At 33.8% G+C, this 18693-nt stretch overlaps 1 protein-coding gene across 1 annotated transcript; it reads left to right on the forward strand.

Moving 5' to 3' along the window:
• The first annotated feature begins 1501 nt into the window (after nucleotides 1-1501).
• On the forward strand, nucleotides 1502-10002 carry LOC109211630 (probable linoleate 9S-lipoxygenase 5). The gene is made up of 9 exons (XM_019375180.1): nucleotides 1502-1780; nucleotides 6682-6974; nucleotides 7068-7308; nucleotides 7401-7742; nucleotides 7827-7912; nucleotides 8033-8140; nucleotides 8235-8542; nucleotides 8634-8897; nucleotides 9021-10002. Exons 1-9 carry the CDS (start codon nucleotides 1588-1590, stop codon nucleotides 9772-9774), a joined length of 2589 nt encoding a protein of 862 aa, XP_019230725.1. The 5' UTR covers nucleotides 1502-1587; the 3' UTR covers nucleotides 9775-10002.
• Nucleotides 10003-18693: the final 8691 nt, after the last annotated feature.

The following is an 18693-nucleotide window of genomic DNA, read 5'->3' on the forward strand; positions in this document are numbered from 1 at the left end:
TTTTTTTTTTTTTTTTTTGGAAAAATATTTTTGAGGAAAAGCTTGTATATTTTTTACGGATGTTCCATATATTAAACAACTTATTTTAGTATAGAAATTAGATAAACATGAATAACAGATAATGAATAAGTATTTTCAGAACCACTACAACTAAGATTGACGTGTGGATTTTTAGAAAGTTAAAAGAATTAAATTCACTCGGGCCCTAAAATTGTCCACGTAAATAAATGTGTGTAGACATTAATTACGGTAAAATTTTATCCACCTAAGTATTTATACCAAATCATATTAAATTATTATGGTTAAGCGAGTTAATAAGATGAGAATGTATATTAATTAACTAGGCAAAATACCTTAAAACTCCCCTAAACTTGACATGGATTATTAATTACAGCCTTAAATTATTTGTGATCTTAATTAACCACCTCAACTTGGCCTTTTGAGAGTCGTTACCCCCTGGATGCTGATGTGGCAAAGAGTCTGGGTGCACTCGCCTGCCACGTGGAGTTTTCCTGTATATGTGGCATTTTTTTTGAAAAATAAAATATATTTTTACCCTTTTAAGTATGTTACTCTTTTAGATAATTTTGTTCGATTACAATTAATAATAAAACTTGGATAGAACTACATTATTTAGGCTAAATTTGTTTATTTGGCTAAAAATAATAAAGTTTTAGTTAATTTTTTTTTGAATTTGACCTGAAAATAAAGATTTATACAATTGAAAGAAATAGTCAAGGTATCTAAAATGTTATAAAAAATACATAGTTTGAAATTAATTATTTTGGCTATAATTTTTATATTGCTCTAAATTATGGTGCTCTAAAAATATATTTTTTTTACAGATTTTACTTGAAACAGTAAAAACACACAATTGAAATAAATAGTCATTGTATCAAAAGAAGAAATAAAAACACCACGAATAGACATTGCATCAAAAGAAGAAATAAATAGTCATTGCACCATAATTTAGAGCTATATAAAAAATTATAGCCACACTCTTTGCCACATTAGCGTCCAGGGGGTAATGGCTCTCAAAAGGCCAAGTTGAGGGGAGTAATTAAGACCACGAATAGTTTAAGGCTGTAACTAATAATCCGTGTCAAATTTAGGGGGGTTTTAAGGTATTTTGCCTAATTAACTATAATTAAGTAAGTAATTTTATTTACAACATATGTTATGCATCTACTAAATATAAATACCCGATACAGATAAATTTTTATCGTATAAACTTAGCGCGAAGGCAAAAAGAAAAGGAAGAAGAAGAATGAAAAATGAAGAATTGGCCAAACTTTTTGAAGGCATTTGACAATAGAAGGGGAAAATTGAATACGTTGCTACCCACATGTGCTATAAATAAATCTTTTTTTAAAAGGATAATAAAGACCAATAGGGACGGACAGCTAGACAGGAAAGTTGGAATATAGATATGGCTTTTGTCTTTTTCTTTTTTCTTTTTTGTTTCCTTATTCTCATCTACCAGTTCTTGCTATAAATATCAGACATCTCAGTTAGAAACTTTACAACACAAACTCATCTAAGTTCTCTTTTCTTTTGTTTGAGAAAGTTATGAAATAGTCGTTAATCATGTTTCTGGGGAAGATTGTGGATGCAATTACAGGGAAAGATGATGGAAAAAAAGTCAAAGGAACAGTGGTTTTGATGAAGAAAAATGTATTGGATTTTACTGATATTAATGCCTCAGTTCTTGATGGAGTTCTTGAGTTCCTTGGTCGGAGGGTCTCTCTCGAGTTGATCAGTTCTGTTCATGTTGATCCTGGTAAGTACTTCATTTTATTATATGCTTTTTTATTCCAAAGTTTTAATCAAATAAAGGAGACGTATAATATTCATAACTTCGCCATGAATAATATGACAGGATGATTGTATCCTCCCATGCATATTAACCAAAGATTTTCGTTCGAGCATGGTAATAAAGAATATTTCACTAGAAGGATTAACTCCATTAGTGAGTTTATTTAGAGCGAATAATCAAAATTAATGCAACACTTCAAATATTGGATATTTTAAAGAAAAAAAAAATCACAAATTCAGCAGCCTCTAATTAAGGTCACTTATACTTATGATCACACGAGACCTGAGAGATTATTCGAAAGGGTAGCCCGTGCATTAAGCTTCCGCTATGCGCAGAGTCCGAAGGTACACTATAGTAAGGATGGTCAATTTACCACCCTTTGTCAGAAAATTATACTGTGTATATAGGTAAAATATCAGGTTTTAGAGATACATACCATATATGGAACACCCTTTGTCGGGATTCCTTTTTACTTCTTTCAAGTTTGAACACGTTGAGGAAATTTATGGTTTCGCCACTGCAGGGAAGGCCCGGACCACAAGGGTCCATTATACGCAGCCTTACCCTGCATTTCTACAAGAATCTGTTTCCACGGCTCGAACTCATGACCTCCTGGTCACATGATTTAACTTTACCCGAGAGATTATTCTCAAAAGAATAAATTGATGCCCTGGGACATATCTAATTTAGATTTGGTTCTCGTGTGATCATAAAGTATATTTTTCAATGGGTATTAACTTTTGAAGCAGTACCTACTTTAGGGACTATCAATAAAGTACTCCAATTAAAGGTATGCCAAACAAAAAGTAATATTATGGATTACTTTATTGAGCTATTTTTTTTTGTTTCAAAAACCTACGGTTTAAATAGGCCTAACGGTTAATTTTAATATCTTCAATAAGTATTAGGATCTTTACATAAATAGTGGATCATATTTATTATTTACTTTTTTTCTAATCGATGGTGCTCTCTAGGGGTGTTCACGGTTTGACGGAAAACCGATCCAAACCGAAAACCGAACCAAACCGATTAAGTAAACCGATATTTTTTTTGATTTGGATTGGTTTTGGTTTTAAATTTTAAAAACCGATAATATTTGGTTTGGTTTTGGTTCTATTTTAAAAAACCGAAAAATAAACCGAACCAAACCGATTAATTATATACAAAATTTAATAATTATTTATATGCAATATAATATCTTTTTGTTAATAATTTTAATTGTTATTTTGAATTTTGGTTTATCCTGTTATATCTTAAAAGATTGCCTAAGCCCAAAACAATAGGATTCGACCAATTTTCTTTTCATTAATAAACTCTAATTCTCTAACCTCCGCACATACTTTTGCCTAAAAGAAGAGTTACAAAAAGACCACCACAAGAGTAAAGAAAGCACATTCAAATTGCAAGACAACAATGGCTAAAGCTTGAGAAAGCAAACTTTTAGTTTGTTTTTTGTTCATTCTTTTCATATAAAGATGTAAATAAACTTTCAGTTCTCAAAGAAATATATAAAAAGCATAAATTTGGCAAATTATTTTCAGATTGTTGTCTAGCGTTGTTTTAATATTATCGACTTATCATTAGCTTACTAAGAACCGAAAAACCGAACCAAACCGAACCAAACCAACAACAATCAAACCGATAGTTTGTATTTAATTTGGTTGGTTTTGGTTTTAAAATTTTAAAAACCAATTAAATTGATTTGATTTTGGTTTTAATCAAAAACCGACCAAACCGAACCGTGAACACCCCTAGTGCTCCCTAGTCTAGTCTTCTAGGGTGATTACTTGAAGACACAATTTATTATTGGTACCAAAGGACGTTGGTTCGGATTTATATGCATTTGAATTTGGTGCGTGTCTGTCTATGATACAAATGATAGTCTAAAATGAAAGTTTACTTAGAGTAAAATTAGGGTGAAAAGAGTATAAATTACTATTAAAAAAAAAGTTCCAGAAAGGTTTGCCTGTTGAATTTGGTACGTGCTGAATTTATGCTGTTTTAGTTTTAGGTTATACATAATGAAAGTAGTTGAACTAAGTTTTCAAGAGCCCCTTTTTCCATTTCGATGTCATTTTTCTATTTGTGGAGGAGGCGGAGTGAGGTTACCCAAAAAGATATATCATGTGAGTAAAAGCGGAACTCAGATTTGAAGTTTATGAGTTCTGAATTTATTATTGAATTATAGCTTCTCTTAATTATCGGGTTTACAATTAAATATTTATATATATTTAATAAATTTTTAATACAAATATAAAATCTAAGCAAAAGCTACTGGCTTCTTCCCACCCAAGTTATCGAGTTGTTGCTTTTGCATCAACATATCTTCTTAGTTTTTTGAAAAATTATCATGGTTTTCTTTTTGTTTTTTTGGCTAAATATTGATTTTTATTGATTAATTCAAAATACAAAATTATCATAGTTGAAAGATTTGAACTATTACAATATATTTTTGCTGTTTAACTTTTCTTTGATCACGAAAAGTATTTTGTGCAATTATTAAATATCACATAGACTGTTTCTATAAAATAAATTCTAATGTCTAAAATCAACCTAAAGGAGTAAGTCATCAATTCAAACTCTTTAATCCAACCAAATCATTATTTTTTCTTCTTATTTTTAATTTGAAGAAGTCATTTCAAGTTCTTTTCTTTTTTTCATTTGAAATTCTTTTACACAAATCAAAACTTAGTGGAGAATCCAAACATACATATGTACAGAAACCCTATTAATTGAGAAACATAATTTCTCAACCAGAAATAGAAGCAAGTTATTTAATTTAAAGGTGATGAAGACCCCCACCAACCTATAAGCCCGTACAAATTAAGCTAGATGAGTTACGAGTCTTAAAGTCTCTGTCTTTTTTTTTTGTTGAACTTTCAACTGTGGAGAAAAGGGACAGTTTCATTTGTAGTATTCTTTTCCCAGAAATGTGTACAGGAATTAAACATCTGGTAAAGTGTTGTCAAATAGAATTAACGTGGCCTTAACTCGACCATACAGTCTAATGAACGTATCTTCAAGAAAAAATTTATCACTGGTAAATTACTGATCACACACCTGGAACATTCTCTATTTATACCGTTAGTCAGGAGTGATGCTAGAGTACAGATTACGGGTATGACTGAATCAGTAGTTTTAGTTCAAACTTTATACTTGTCTTAGGCAATTCATTTAATATGACAATATATTAATCTAAAATACCGAACTCATACGCTTTAAATCCTGACTCCATTGCTGCCGACTGCCGTAAGTGAGTTTGAAATGGACATTAATGTTAGTGGTTCTTTAAAATTTCTTGGATTTTTATGTGTGTTTATGTACATATATATTTGAATCTCATGTCAGTATAAATAATTAGGTATATGCTTAATTTTCTGGGGGCAAAGTTATATCTTGAAAATTAAAGTTAAGAAAAAATTAAATATACGAATATATTAGAAAAATAAAAAATAAAATAATATTAAGTTATTTTATTTATAAATAAAATCAATAGTTAAAAATATATTATATAGTATATAATATAGAAGGTATTACATAAATATGAAGGTTTATATAATATCAAGGGCATAATAGACTTTTCAAGTAAAAATGTGACTTTTGTGATAAGTAGAGCAAAGTAAAATGATTTTTGTGTAACAAAAGAAAGAAAAGTGACTTTTGTGTAATGAACACAAAGTTGAATGATTTTTACGTAACAAAAAAAAGAAAAATAACTTTTGAGTAACAAACACAAAAGTTTAATGACCATAGATAAAATTATCTCCTAGATTTACCAATTTAGAGTTTCACGTAACGACCAAATATGAACCACCAAGAGAGTAAAGTTCTCTGTAATTGTCTTTTTTATTCAGAATTTATTAGTTTATTATTTTTTAAGATATGAAAAAAGGCAGCCTACCAAATCTCAGACTAGAGTTGTAAAGTATTAAATTATTCTAGTTAGGACTATTATTTATTTGTTCAGCATTTCAGTCCGTAGGGATCTTCGGATGAGGTATTATATTTTATTTCTTGGTTTTTATATGTTCAATGACTGGGGGCAACTTGAGCCCAAACTCATTTGACCCGTCTAATTCGTCCAAGATTTGATTGGTCATTGACCCACCCATTTATTGAATACAGTCCATCTTGATGCAACCCATTTCAACCCATCAAAAGTTGGATTGATTTTTAACCCAAATTGATCCATGAGTAACTTTGCTAAAATATTTCAAAAATATATTTTTGTTTGATATGTTATATACGACCATAACAAGAGAACAAAAGTCTTATTTGATAATTAAACAATTATAAAAAAGATAATACATTAATTAAAGTTTGGTAAGAGTTAGGCGGGTTGGGCTATGACGCAAATTTTAGCCTAACTTAACCCAGTCCATCTCAATCCAAGTTATTTAGTATGACTCAGCCCATTTTGACCCGTCCAAAATAAGTCCAAACACCCCCCCCCCCCCCATTTGACACCTCTAGCTCTATCCTTCCCGTTATTGTGATTTCGGTTAGCATATATTCTTGTTAATATCATTTCTTAAGCCTAACCTAGATTGTAAGTTAATTATTACTACTTCATTATATAATGCATGTATAATATGTGTATAATTCATGAATAATTTATGTATACCGACTAGCGTCAATACCCTTTGCCAGTGGACTATGCAAAGGTGTTCAAAGTCTATTTTTAATCAATAACAAGTAATAATTTACCTTATACATATATAGTATAATTTTTCGGCGAGCCAACATGGCTTTGCCGACTAAAAAAAGTAAATAGTGAATTTGACCGGCTATTTGTGTAACAATCCCTTCTTTATATCACTCCTAAAAGTAGAACTAATCTGTTTCTGAATTCGATTTATTTATAGCAAATGGTTTACAAGGGAAACGTAGCAAAGCAGCATACTTGGAGAATTGGCTTACAAACAACACCCCAATAGCAGCAGGAGAATCAGCATTTAGAGTCACATTTGATTGGGATGATGAGGAATTTGGAGTTCCAGGAGCATTCATCATCAAGAACTTGCATTTTAGTGAGTTCTTTCTCAAGTCACTCACCCTTGAAGATGTTCCTAATCATGGCAAAGTTCATTTTGTCTGCAATTCTTGGGTTTATCCTGCTAATAAATATAAGTCAGATCGCATCTTCTTCGCGAATCAGGTACAACTAATTCATTCATTAACAATGTAACAAGTAGCAACACCTTTTAAGTGTTTAATAACTTACTTTGCATTGTTTTAATGATTGATTCAGGCCTATCTCCCAAGTGAAACACCAGAGCCATTGCGAAAATGCAGAGAAAATGAACTAGTAACTTTAAGAGGAGATGGAACTGGAAAGCTTGAGGAATGGGATAGAGTTTATGACTATGCTTATTACAATGACTTGGGTGATCCAGACAAAGGCAAAGAGCTTTCCAGGCCTGTCTTAGGAGGATCTTCTGAGTACCCGTATCCTCGTAGAGGCAGGACAGGCCGCGAACCAACCAAAACAGGTTAAGACATTTCATTTGTGTAATTCGACAAGTATAATAGTCTCAACTTTTACTGTTATATATAATTGACATTTGCTATTTACTCTATGCAGATCCTAATTCCGAGAGCAGGATTCCACTGCTTATGAGCTTAGATATATATGTGCCAAGGGACGAGCGATTTGGTCATATAAAGTTGTCAGACTTCTTGACATTTGCTTTGAAATCCATTGTGCAGTTGCTTCTCCCTGAGTTTAAGGCTTTGTTCGATAGCACGCCTAATGAGTTTGATAGTTTTGAGGATGTACTTAAACTCTACGAAGGAGGAATCAAGTTACCTCAAGGCCCTTTGTTGAAAGCCATTACTGATAGTATTCCTTTAGAGATACTAAAAGAACTCCTTCGAAGTGATGGCGAAGGCCTATTTAAGTACCCAACTCCTCAGGTTATTCAAGGTAAATTTCTATATGATCAAAAACATTTTCAAAGTATTATTTCTCGCGCCTCGCCTTTTGGTAATCTAACTATTGTTGGTGTAGAGGATAAAACTGCCTGGAGGACGGATGAAGAATTTGGGAGAGAAATGTTGGCGGGAGTCAATCCTGTCATAATCAGTAGACTCCAAGTAAGCTTTAATTCATCTGAATTGCTACTCTTTCAGGATATCAATAACATGCTGAAGTTTATTTCTGTTTTGGTGATTCTTTGCGCATTTTGAAGATGTTGGCTTATGTAATATCTGCAGGAATTCCCTCCGAAAAGCAAGCTGAATCCTAAAACATATGGCAACCAAAACAGTACAATTACCAGAGAGCAGATAGAGGATAAGTTGGATGGACTAACAATTGATGAGGTAATTACTACATTTATTTTGATACTAGCTACATTCTTCAATCAAGTTTTCTGAGTAGACTATAGTGACAAGAGTTGGTACTATTATTTAACAGGCAATCAAGACTAACAGACTATTCATATTGAACCATCATGATATCCTTATGCCATACTTGAGGAGAATTAACACATCGACAGACACAAAAACCTATGCCTCAAGAACTCTGCTCTTCTTGCAAGATAATGGAACCTTGAAGCCATTAGCAATTGAACTAAGCTTGCCACATCCAAACGGAGATCAATTTGGCGCTGTTAGTAAAGTATATACACCAGCTGATCAAGGTGTTGAAGGTTCTATCTGGCAGTTGGCCAAAGCCTACGCAGCAGTGAATGACTCGGGCGTTCATCAACTCATCAGTCACTGGTAAGTTGGGTAAAAACACAACTTACCCATAACCAAACTAAATGTATTGTTAAATAATACTAATCAGAATAATTTGTTGTTATCTTCTCAGGTTGAATACGCATGCAGTGATTGAGCCATTCGTGATTGCAGCAAATAGGCAACTAAGCGCGCTTCACCCTATTTATAAGCTTCTCCACCCTCATTTCCGTGAGACGATGAACATAAATGCTTTAGCAAGACAGATCTTGATCAATGGTGGTGGACTTCTAGAATTGACAGTTTTTCCAGCCAAATATTCCATGGAAATGTCAGCAGTAGTTTACAAAGACTGGGTTTTCCCTGAACAAGCACTTCCTACCGATCTCATCAAAAGGTATATAAAAAACCCACAAAATCCTTATAGACTGTACTAAATACATAACATAAATTGATCACTAAAATAACATTTTTGGTGGTGTTGTCTGGCTAACATGACCATAATGTTACTCAATTTTAGAGGAGTGGCTGTTGAAGACTCGAGCTCCCCACATGGCATTCGCTTACTGATTCAGGACTATCCATATGCTGTTGATGGGTTGAAAATTTGGTCAGCAATTAAAAGTTGGGTAACTGAATACTGCAACTACTATTACAAATCAGATGACGCGGTACAAAAAGACACTGAACTCCAAGCCTGGTGGAAGGAACTCCGCGAAGAGGGACATGGTGACAAGAAAGACGAGCCTTGGTGGCCTAAAATGCAGACAGTTCAAGAATTGATAGACTCTTGCACCATCACAATATGGATAGCTTCAGCACTTCATGCAGCAGTCAATTTCGGGCAATATCCTTATGCTGGTTATCTCCCTAATCGTCCTACATTAAGCCGAAATTTCATGCCAGAGCCAGGAAGTCCTGAGTATGAAGAGCTCAAGACAAATCCGGACAAAGTATTCCTCAAAACAATCACTCCACAGCTGCAGACACTGCTTGGAATTTCCCTCATAGAGATCTTGTCAAGGCATGCTTCGGATACACTTTACCTCGGGCAAAGGGAATCACCTGAATGGACAAAGGATCAAGAACCACTTTCAGCTTTTGAGAAGTTTGGAAAGAAGCTGAGTGATATCGAGGATCAGATTATGCAGATGAATGGTGATGAGAAATGGAAGAACAGGTCGGGTCCTGTTAAAGTTCCATATACCTTGCTCTTCCCCACAAGTGAAGGAGGACTAACTGGCAAAGGAATTCCAAACAGTGTCTCAATATAGAACTATAATTCAATTTGAAAGTATTAAATCTCTTTGTTGTTAATGTTTCTTTATATTCCTAATAATAATAGAAAATAAAATCTTTATTTCAAGGAAGTTCCCAGCTACAGCTAAAGGATGTAATGCTGTAGGCTCTTCTGTTGTGTAAGTAATGCATTTGTATGTACAAGTGCCCAGTTCTAAATTGTGTATAAAGTACTATATTGTTGAAATTTTGTTTTCTTAGCATAATAAGTTACTTAGTTTTATGATAAACTTACTTTTTTTAATAGATTTTTTAGGTTTGTTGAGATATTTTGGGATTTTTAAATTCCTCTTATGCAAATTTTTCTGCAGATTATGTCCTAATTGGCTATTTAAAGCCTTGGTATGCTTAATAAGATTATTGAGAGACTTTTTCAATCAATACTTTTAATCTTTTTGCTGCCCCATCTTTTAAAAAACCAACATGTATGCTATAAATCCAGTTTTTGTTTCTTCTTGTTCAATTAAAATGCAGCTGACTGGTAGGTTTGTTTGAACTAGTATTAAGTTATTGGATACTGTCTGTGGCAAAACTGCAAGAGAAGAATCTTGTTTTTCGAACTAATTCTTTCTTTAGGCATCTTCCTTTATCTAGATAAGCCTACATTAAAAGAACTTACTTTTCTTTTGCTTTTAGTTCTACTTGAAAATTTACCTCTCACCTTAACAAGGGATAAATCTGATGTATTGATTTACATAAGATTTACAAATCAATAATGACAAGTATGAAGGGAGCCTTGGCGTAACTGGTAAAGTTATTGCCATGTGACCAGGAGGTCACGGGTTCGAGCCGTGGAAACAGTCTCTTGCAGAAATGCAGGGTAAGACCGCATACAACAGACCCTTGTGGTCCGGCCCTTCTCCGTACCCCGCGCATAGCGAAAGCTTAGTACACTGAGTTGCCCAATAAGGACAAGTATGTGATAAGTAGTAGAGATCATACTATATAGTTGGAGTCAATTACTCAAATGGTCACTCAACTATCTCAAATTATCACCTAAAGTCACTTTTTCTTTCGTTTGTAACAACATAGTCATTGAACTATGCCTATTGCACTCAGAAGGTCACTCAACTAGATTTTTCAAATTTTGGATTGCCAAATACCTATTTCACCCTCTAAATTATAAACATTTATCTTCTTTTTAAACTTTTTAGTATTAACAACAACATTTCAAAAATTTGTTTACACAATTCAGAACGAAAGAAAATAAAGGTTGTAAAATATATATCTCATGCACGTAATATAAAAATAATTAAATATATAAAGGTATTTTTATAATATACATTATATATTCTTGAAAATTATGCTCAATTGTATTATTATGTTTCTACCAACTTTCCGACGACACAAAGTTATGTCACCGGAAAGCATAGGGACTATCTGTATAGAGTAAAATATGTTATGTCAAGTCGTGCATGGAATATATATAATATAATTGAGCATAATTTTCAAGAATATATAATTTATATTATAAAAATACCGTTATTTAAATAATTATTTTTATATTATGTGCATGGAATATATATTTTACGACCTCTATTTTCTTTCATTCTACAACAACAACAACAACAAACCCACTTTGATTCCATAAATGTGGTCTGGGGAGGGTAGTGTGTATGCAGACCTTACCCCTACCTCATTTTCTTTCATTCTGAATTGTGTGAATAAATTTTTAAATTTTTGTTGCTAATACTAAAATTATTATTACTAACAAATTATTCTAACTAATTTTTTTTTTACTATGCTCATTATTTTGTTATTCCAACATTATATATGCTTAAATACTTTTTATTTTTTAATTTATAAATAATATCTATTTATTCTATAGGTAAGTCCATAATGTAAATTAAAAAGGAAAAAAATCATAATATTAAAAAGTTAAAAAAAATAAAAAGAAGATAAATGTTTATAATTTAGAGAATATAATGGGTATTTGGCAATCCAAAATTTGAAAAATCTAGTTGAGTGACCTTTTGAATGCAATAGACATAGTTCAGTGACTTTGTTGAAGTGACTTTAGATGATAATTTAGGATAGTTGAGTGCCCATTGGAGTAATGGAATCTGTATAGTTGAGTTCCACCCTCCATAGTCATTTCGTTTTTATATGGGTAAGACTCGCCTAATTAATGCTAGTACGCATTTGCGGATTTTCATGCATATTTTCGTTTTCATTTTCCTGGTTGTCTGTGGATTTTCTTGAAGAAAAAAAAAAGAAAAAAAAGAAGAAGTTCCACGTAGTCGCGTTTGCAGTTGAAAAAATTCTGCAATGTTTTTTCTAAAAGAAGCGGATCGTAGGTAAGTATCTATATTATATTAAAAGGAGAGTAGTATGCATTGTGGTTAAGTCAAGTGGCAAGTTAAAATGAAGCCACTTGGCAATTTTAGGACAACATTAGTNAACAATTTCTGATCTCTAGTTTAGAGGGTAAAATAGGTGTTTGACACTCCAAAGTTTTGGAAAATCTAGTTGAGTGACCTTCTGAGTGCAATAGGCATAGTTCAGTGACTTTGTTGTTACAAATGAAAGAAAAGTAATTTTAGAAGATAATTTGGGATAGTTGAGTGACCATTTCAGTAATGGACTCCCGAAAAATATATAAAATAGTTTATGTAGGATTGTGTCCTTAATTTACAAAGCATATCTATTATTCTATTGCATGTCTATGACTATACAGTCAAAGCTCTCTATAACAGCCTCGTTTATTTCGATATTTTTTGGTTGTTATAGAGGACATATATTATAACAAATAGCTTTTATAGTGAATGACTGTTATATAAGGATGCTGTTATAAAGAGGTCTGACTGTATATGCTACACATTAATTATATCTTACGCTTCTTTTATAGAGAATGACATAGCTAATACTGATTCTTTGAAATAAGATTGTGGAGAATTGAAGATGATACACAACAACGACAACCACCACAACAACAATAACAATAACAACTATACCTCAATTTCAAACAAATCCGGATCAAAATGAAACTTGATGTTTCTTTTTTTTTTGGGTGAAAATAAATTTTTTTATTGATCACCACGAAACCAAATTATAGTGTAACATCAAACTTAAGATGATTAAAGGAAAAAAAAATAGTTACCTTATATGTCTAAGAAACTAGCAAATCCATACCATGTTGTGATATATATTATCTATGTCTGCATATATACAGTCAATCCTCTCCATAGCAGCCTCGTTTGTTCCGAATATGTTATAGCGAAGTACTGTTATAGAGAACATATATTATAATATAACATAAAAATTAGTTCCGAAAAAGCTTGGCTTTTATAGTAAAGAGTTGTTATATAGGGATGCTGTTATAGAGAGGTCCGACCGTACGTAGTTCTTGAAAATGCAAACCCTCACGTAGTGAACTCCTCATGCAACTTACTTTTGTGGTTTTGTCATAATTTGTTTGAAAACTTATATTCTAAAAATAGCTTTAATATTTTAAAGTCAAATTTGGGCAACACATTTGGGCTTCAGAAAGAAATTGTTTGGCCCATTGTAATGATGGGCTTCAAATTGACTGTACATGGCCCAATGGTGACAGATAGCCTTTTATAACTGGGCTTCAACAAAATATGATTTTCTAAGGGAAATTATCAGCTATGTCCATTTATAAGTAGCTCATTACAAAAATTGGCCAATTCATAAAATATTACTAATGTTAGCCAATTAGCTATTTGTAGCAAAAAAAGGTCAAATTTTTGCTTTCTTTTGAGAGTGTGTTATTAGAATAGATTGGGTACATCTTAAGGAGCTTGAATCTCAGATTTGGGATGATTTAGTGAAGTTTTGAGGTGGTTTGAATTGAAAATTCGAAGTAAAAACTGAACATGAAAAAAATGATATGTGTATCATACTGTGTATCAATTGTGTATCACATATGTATCATTATTTGTGTCAGTTGTGTATCACATGTATACCTGTGTGTGAGATACATGCATGATACATGTTTGATACATGCGTCGCAGAGGAATTTTTTGAACTCGATTTAATTACGAATTTTGATACAAACCAGTCCAAATCACCTCCAATCTTCCTCCAAGTTTGTATATTGTACTTATCTATATGTTTTCAATGAATTTCAACTATACCCATTGAAAAGGTTTCTTTTTTGCTTAGATTTTTGGAATATTATATTTTTTTTAAATATTTTATCACCTTATTTTCTACCTCATCCATGAAATTTTCTTTCTGTCTTGCATCTAATGTTGCTAATCACGCTTAAAAATATGGAAGGAGATTTTTGCATGTGATTCTTTGAGAGAAAGAACCTTATTTATTTGGTTTTTCTATTTTTATATGTGCTTGGCTAGTTTTGATAAGTCTATGACTAATGGCTAGAAGTTGGTAAGTTGAGACTTATTTGGGACATTTGTGTAAGTTTCCCATTTCCTAAAGGTCAAAAGAATGAAGAATAATAGAAGAACTAACCTAACTAGTCGTCCACCAAACTTAAATTAATATATATNAATAATATGTTCTAATGTGCTCAAACAAGACAGATCACAACATGACATGTTTGTTTTCTTTAATAGTGATAGCGAAGCGAAATACAAATACTTGATCAAGGGGTTAGGTTGCTATAGATATAGAAAAAATAGGTTGTCGATTGCGATATTTTAACAATAATTTCATATCCTGCTTCTTAATTAATATAATGATTGTATAATTATTACTGGGAGGTTTAGTTTAAGGTTATCTGCACACGATTCAAACAACATACATCACATTTTGTTATGAATTGTGTCCGCGCATCGCGCGGATGTTAATACTAGTTATGCTTAAAAGAAAACACTTTAATGTTCCTAGTTAACCTAAGCATTTACGACCATTAAAAATTAAAATAAAAACAAACACAGGCACGAGGAGCAAATATTTTCTGTTAAAGATAATTAAATTCAACCACTCTTCTTTGGGGCTAGAATATTATCAATTTTAGCCCGCGTAAGAAACTATTAAGATTCGATAGCCGAAAAAGTGTATAAAATTTGTATATAACATACAGAAGGTATATATATATATATAAAATATATTTTATTTCCGGCTATTATTTTGATAGCGGCTATACATATCATTTTTTCATTGCACTGTCCATACACTACGGATCAGAAATTGGACAAGTTGATTAGAAGAAAGTGCATTTTTCAAAAAAAAAAATTCTAAATATATAGTACTAATTGATCATATACTTCAACTAAAAGAGAATTGCAGAAAAGGGTCCTAAATCTTTTACCCTCCCCGTTTAACCAAAAAATAGGATTTTAGTCAAACCTAGAATTTAGAAGAATCGGGTTACTGATAATCGAAAAAGTAAATAAAGAAAGAAATTTTAGAGTAACCAAATATGAAAGCTGATAAATCAAAGTATATTCCAATAGTCACCTCCTCCTACAATTGTTTGTTTCTTCCCTTTTTATAGCTCTTTTGGGATACGAGCCTTACCTTTGTCATAATAATGCTATTATGGGCAATTAATGACTTTAAATGGTACGTTATGCAATCATATACATTAAATACATATTCTCTAACGTTTCCAATAATTAATACTCATTAAATGTAGTATCTGGGCTCCTTTTTGCTGTTAGATTCATTCATTTGATTCTTCATTATCTTTGAGTTTCAAATGTCTTGAATAGGTATGGGCGTTGAATTATTTGTATGACTGCTCGCACCCCCTCCATTTAATTTACTCATATTTGTTGTTGCTTGTATCTGTTGTTGCTCGTATCTGTTGTTGCTCGTATCTGTTGTTGCTCGTATCTGTTAACCAACCTTATTTCTTTGACTGTTTGACCAGTCTATACGTCATGACACATCACCATATACATAAATATAATTTTTCCCAATACAGATAGTCCCCCCACTTTCCATTTATTCATCAGTTTGAATATTTGGGAAGTGGAATTCATTTAAGGGAGAATTTTTGTCACCATTAATGCTCTGACAGAGTTTGACGCTTCACTTATTACTTTTATTTAATGCGCTAAACACGTGTCATCTTCTTATTGGTCATATAATTTTATAGCACTTTCTTAGGCTTTCTTTTCGGCTTCCCTGTCCACGAAGTGTCAGTTATCATTATTATGGACTTCCCATCACTATACCCTTTCCTTCTGACGGTCACTCATCGGTATAAATATAACTTCCATCTTTGTCTTCTACCATTTAAAGCGTATTGAACACTTTAATTTTTCAAAACTGTTATTCACTTCTTCTTCACTTCAATCTTCTTTGTCATGGCTTCTCCGAACCCTAACCCTAGAAGAACTCCTATTTTAGACAGCTTTCCCAATGCTCCCGTTAGGCATAGAAGAGGTGGTGGTGGCAGACTCCGTAGTTTGGGATTTGTCCGTGGTGGTAGTTCACTCACACCTTCTTCTAGTTCTGGCCCTTCTTCTAGAACTGGAGGTTCCCATTCTCAAAGGTTTTCTTCCAGAAATAAAGAATCCTCTGAACCCTTACGTGAACCTTTAGTGGAAGAAATAGTTCCAACGGACTTATCTTTTTACCATGACAGGGAATCTCTCAGAACTCAAGTCGCCTCTTTAAATCGATTTGATACTTATCCTTCTCAAATTACTGACCCTTTAATCCCCATAGTTCGTAGAGATTGTCATTGGAGTGATAATTTCCCTATCATAATTCCTAATCCAAATCAGAGAATCACCTCCTACATTACTGGATTTTCTTTTGTTTATACGTATCCCTTTACTTTAGGGTTTAAACCAGCCACTGATCCAGTTATTCTGGATTTTTGTCCCTTTTTTAATTTCAGCTTGGGTCAAATTGGTCCAATCGTTTGGAGGGCTGTCGCCTGCTTAAGGCACCTCACTAACTTGGCGGATGCCGAATTTACTTTTCCCCACCTAATTCATCTCTATTCCCCTAGGCTTTTTCGCAATGGCGTTTTTACCCTAGCAGCCAGGAGCAAAAGGGTTTTAGTGAGCCCTGAGGACGATAAAGACCGTGGCTAGTATGCCCGGTTTGTTGCTGCCCCCACTGCTGGTTTAGTGGGTGAAAATAACGTTCCCTTCCCCGAGAAGTGGAACTTTGCAAGTAAGTATTAAATCTTCCTCATGCCTTTCCTTTTCAGGTTTTATCACCTTTTCTAATGTCGACAACCATGGGTGTCGTGGAAACCATGCCCAACTTCCGTGGTTGGGTAGGAAAATTATTGAAGGCCGCTCCAATGGAGGGTAGGTCGTGGAAAAACCTTTCCATCCGTTATGGTTGGAAAGTAAAAACTCATGGTAAGGGTTTCTATTTTTCCTTGTCTGTATCTAAATATCTTCTTTGTTCTAACTTTTATCCTTCTTTTTATCAGGATTTGCTTTTCGTGGGGTCACCGCAGAGTCAATCATAGCTGCTCGTGACTCTTTGAGTACTCGCACCTCTTCAGCCCAAGATGTATTCTTGGGTTCTTCAAAAAGAAAAGCTACTGCAACTGAAGAAGAAGATTCAGAGGAGGAAGATGAAGGTTCCCTGGTGATGAGGCCTCGAGCCCGGAGACGCATCGTCTCTGATGATGAGACTGAAGTTTCCCCTCATCTATCTCCCTCCAAGTCTGTTATTACTCCAGTTATCATTCCTGATGATGACGTCTCTCCTCACGACACTCGTGAGTCTATCGATCAACTTTTTGCTAGTGGTTTTGGTAGTGAAAACTTAGGACCTATTTTAGATGAAATTCCCTTATCTTCATCTTCATCTCCCGTACCTATGATTGCTCCTTTACCTTCATCAACTGTTGCTTCTGTTCCTCCTTCTATCGCTCCTCCTTTGTCTGTTCCTCCATCTATTGTTCATCATATGGAGGTGGGCTCTTCAAGTAAGAGTAATACTATGAGGAGCGTAACCATTGAAGTTCCTGCTAACAACAGCCTCTTGGCTCGAGCCTTTGATTGGCCCCATTGAAATAACAAAACTTGAAAGCCACAGTAACCTGACCCTCATGAATGACATAGTGCATGCCACTTTAAAGGTATTCTTCTTTCCTATTTTTCTCCATTCTGTAAAAAATTTCGACTATGGGATTTTTACTTCTCTTTTATTTGCAGGCCAATCTTATTGGCACTGAGCTGAGGAGCAGAATCTCCCTCTTGGAGAAGGTAGCACGTGATTCTCAGTTTGAGGCAAACAACTGGAAGGAACAGTTTGGCAGTGTTCAACTCAACATGGAGGATTTACAAGAGAACAAGAGTGCCTTAGAACAACAGGTTCGAGCACTCACTTCCGAGTTGGGGATCATCAAGGCTTCGTTGAATTAGGGGGAAAAAGAAAGAGAACGTCTTGAGACTTCATTTTCTGAACAATTATCCAAGGCCAGTGAAGAAATCAGGGCATTGAAGGATCTTTTGAACCAAAAAGAAATTTATGTCGGGGAGTTAGTTCAGAATTTGACTAAGGCACAGGAGGATCTTCGTGCCTCTGTGGATAGTATGCATGCTTTGGAGAATTCTCATGCCTCCCTTCAATCTTCTTATGATTCTGTATTAGCTGAGAATGAAGGACTCAAGAATGAGGTCGCTGCTTGGGAAAGGGATTATGAAATCCTTGAGGAAAAAACTGATGTTGAGGTGAGTTGGGCCTTCCTAAATTCTCGTCGTGACACCTTACTAGAAATGAGTCAAGAGGACTTCAACCTTGAATCAGAATTAGCCAAGGTGAATGAAACCATCGCACGAACTCAACAAACACAAGATTTTTCATCTCCCGAGGTTGAAGTTCCCTTGGTTGAAACTCCCGTCGCTGAAGCTTCTGTGAATGCTGCAATTGCTTCGGATGTTGTACCTTCTTCAAGCTCAACTGTGCCCCTTGCTGCAAGCCAAGCTGAGATCTCGTCTGTCGATGTTGTTCCAGTTGAGCCCGCTGATGATCCTTCCTCA

Source organism: Nicotiana attenuata, unplaced genomic scaffold, assembly GCF_001879085.1.
Source record: "Nicotiana attenuata strain UT unplaced genomic scaffold, NIATTr2, whole genome shotgun sequence".
NCBI lineage: Eukaryota > Viridiplantae > Streptophyta > Magnoliopsida > Solanales > Solanaceae > Nicotiana > Nicotiana attenuata.

Coding starts and splice junctions, on each gene's coding strand:
- LOC109211630 (XM_019375180.1), top strand. CDS start 1,588: ATGTTTCTGGGGAAGATTGTGGATGCAATTACAGGGAAAGATGATGGA. Junction 6,975..7,067: donor GCATCTTCTTCGCGAATCAG/GTACAACTAATT, acceptor TGATTGATTCAG/GCCTATCTCCCAAGTGAAAC. Junction 7,913..8,032: donor TCATAATCAGTAGACTCCAA/GTAAGCTTTAAT, acceptor TAATATCTGCAG/GAATTCCCTCCGAAAAGCAA.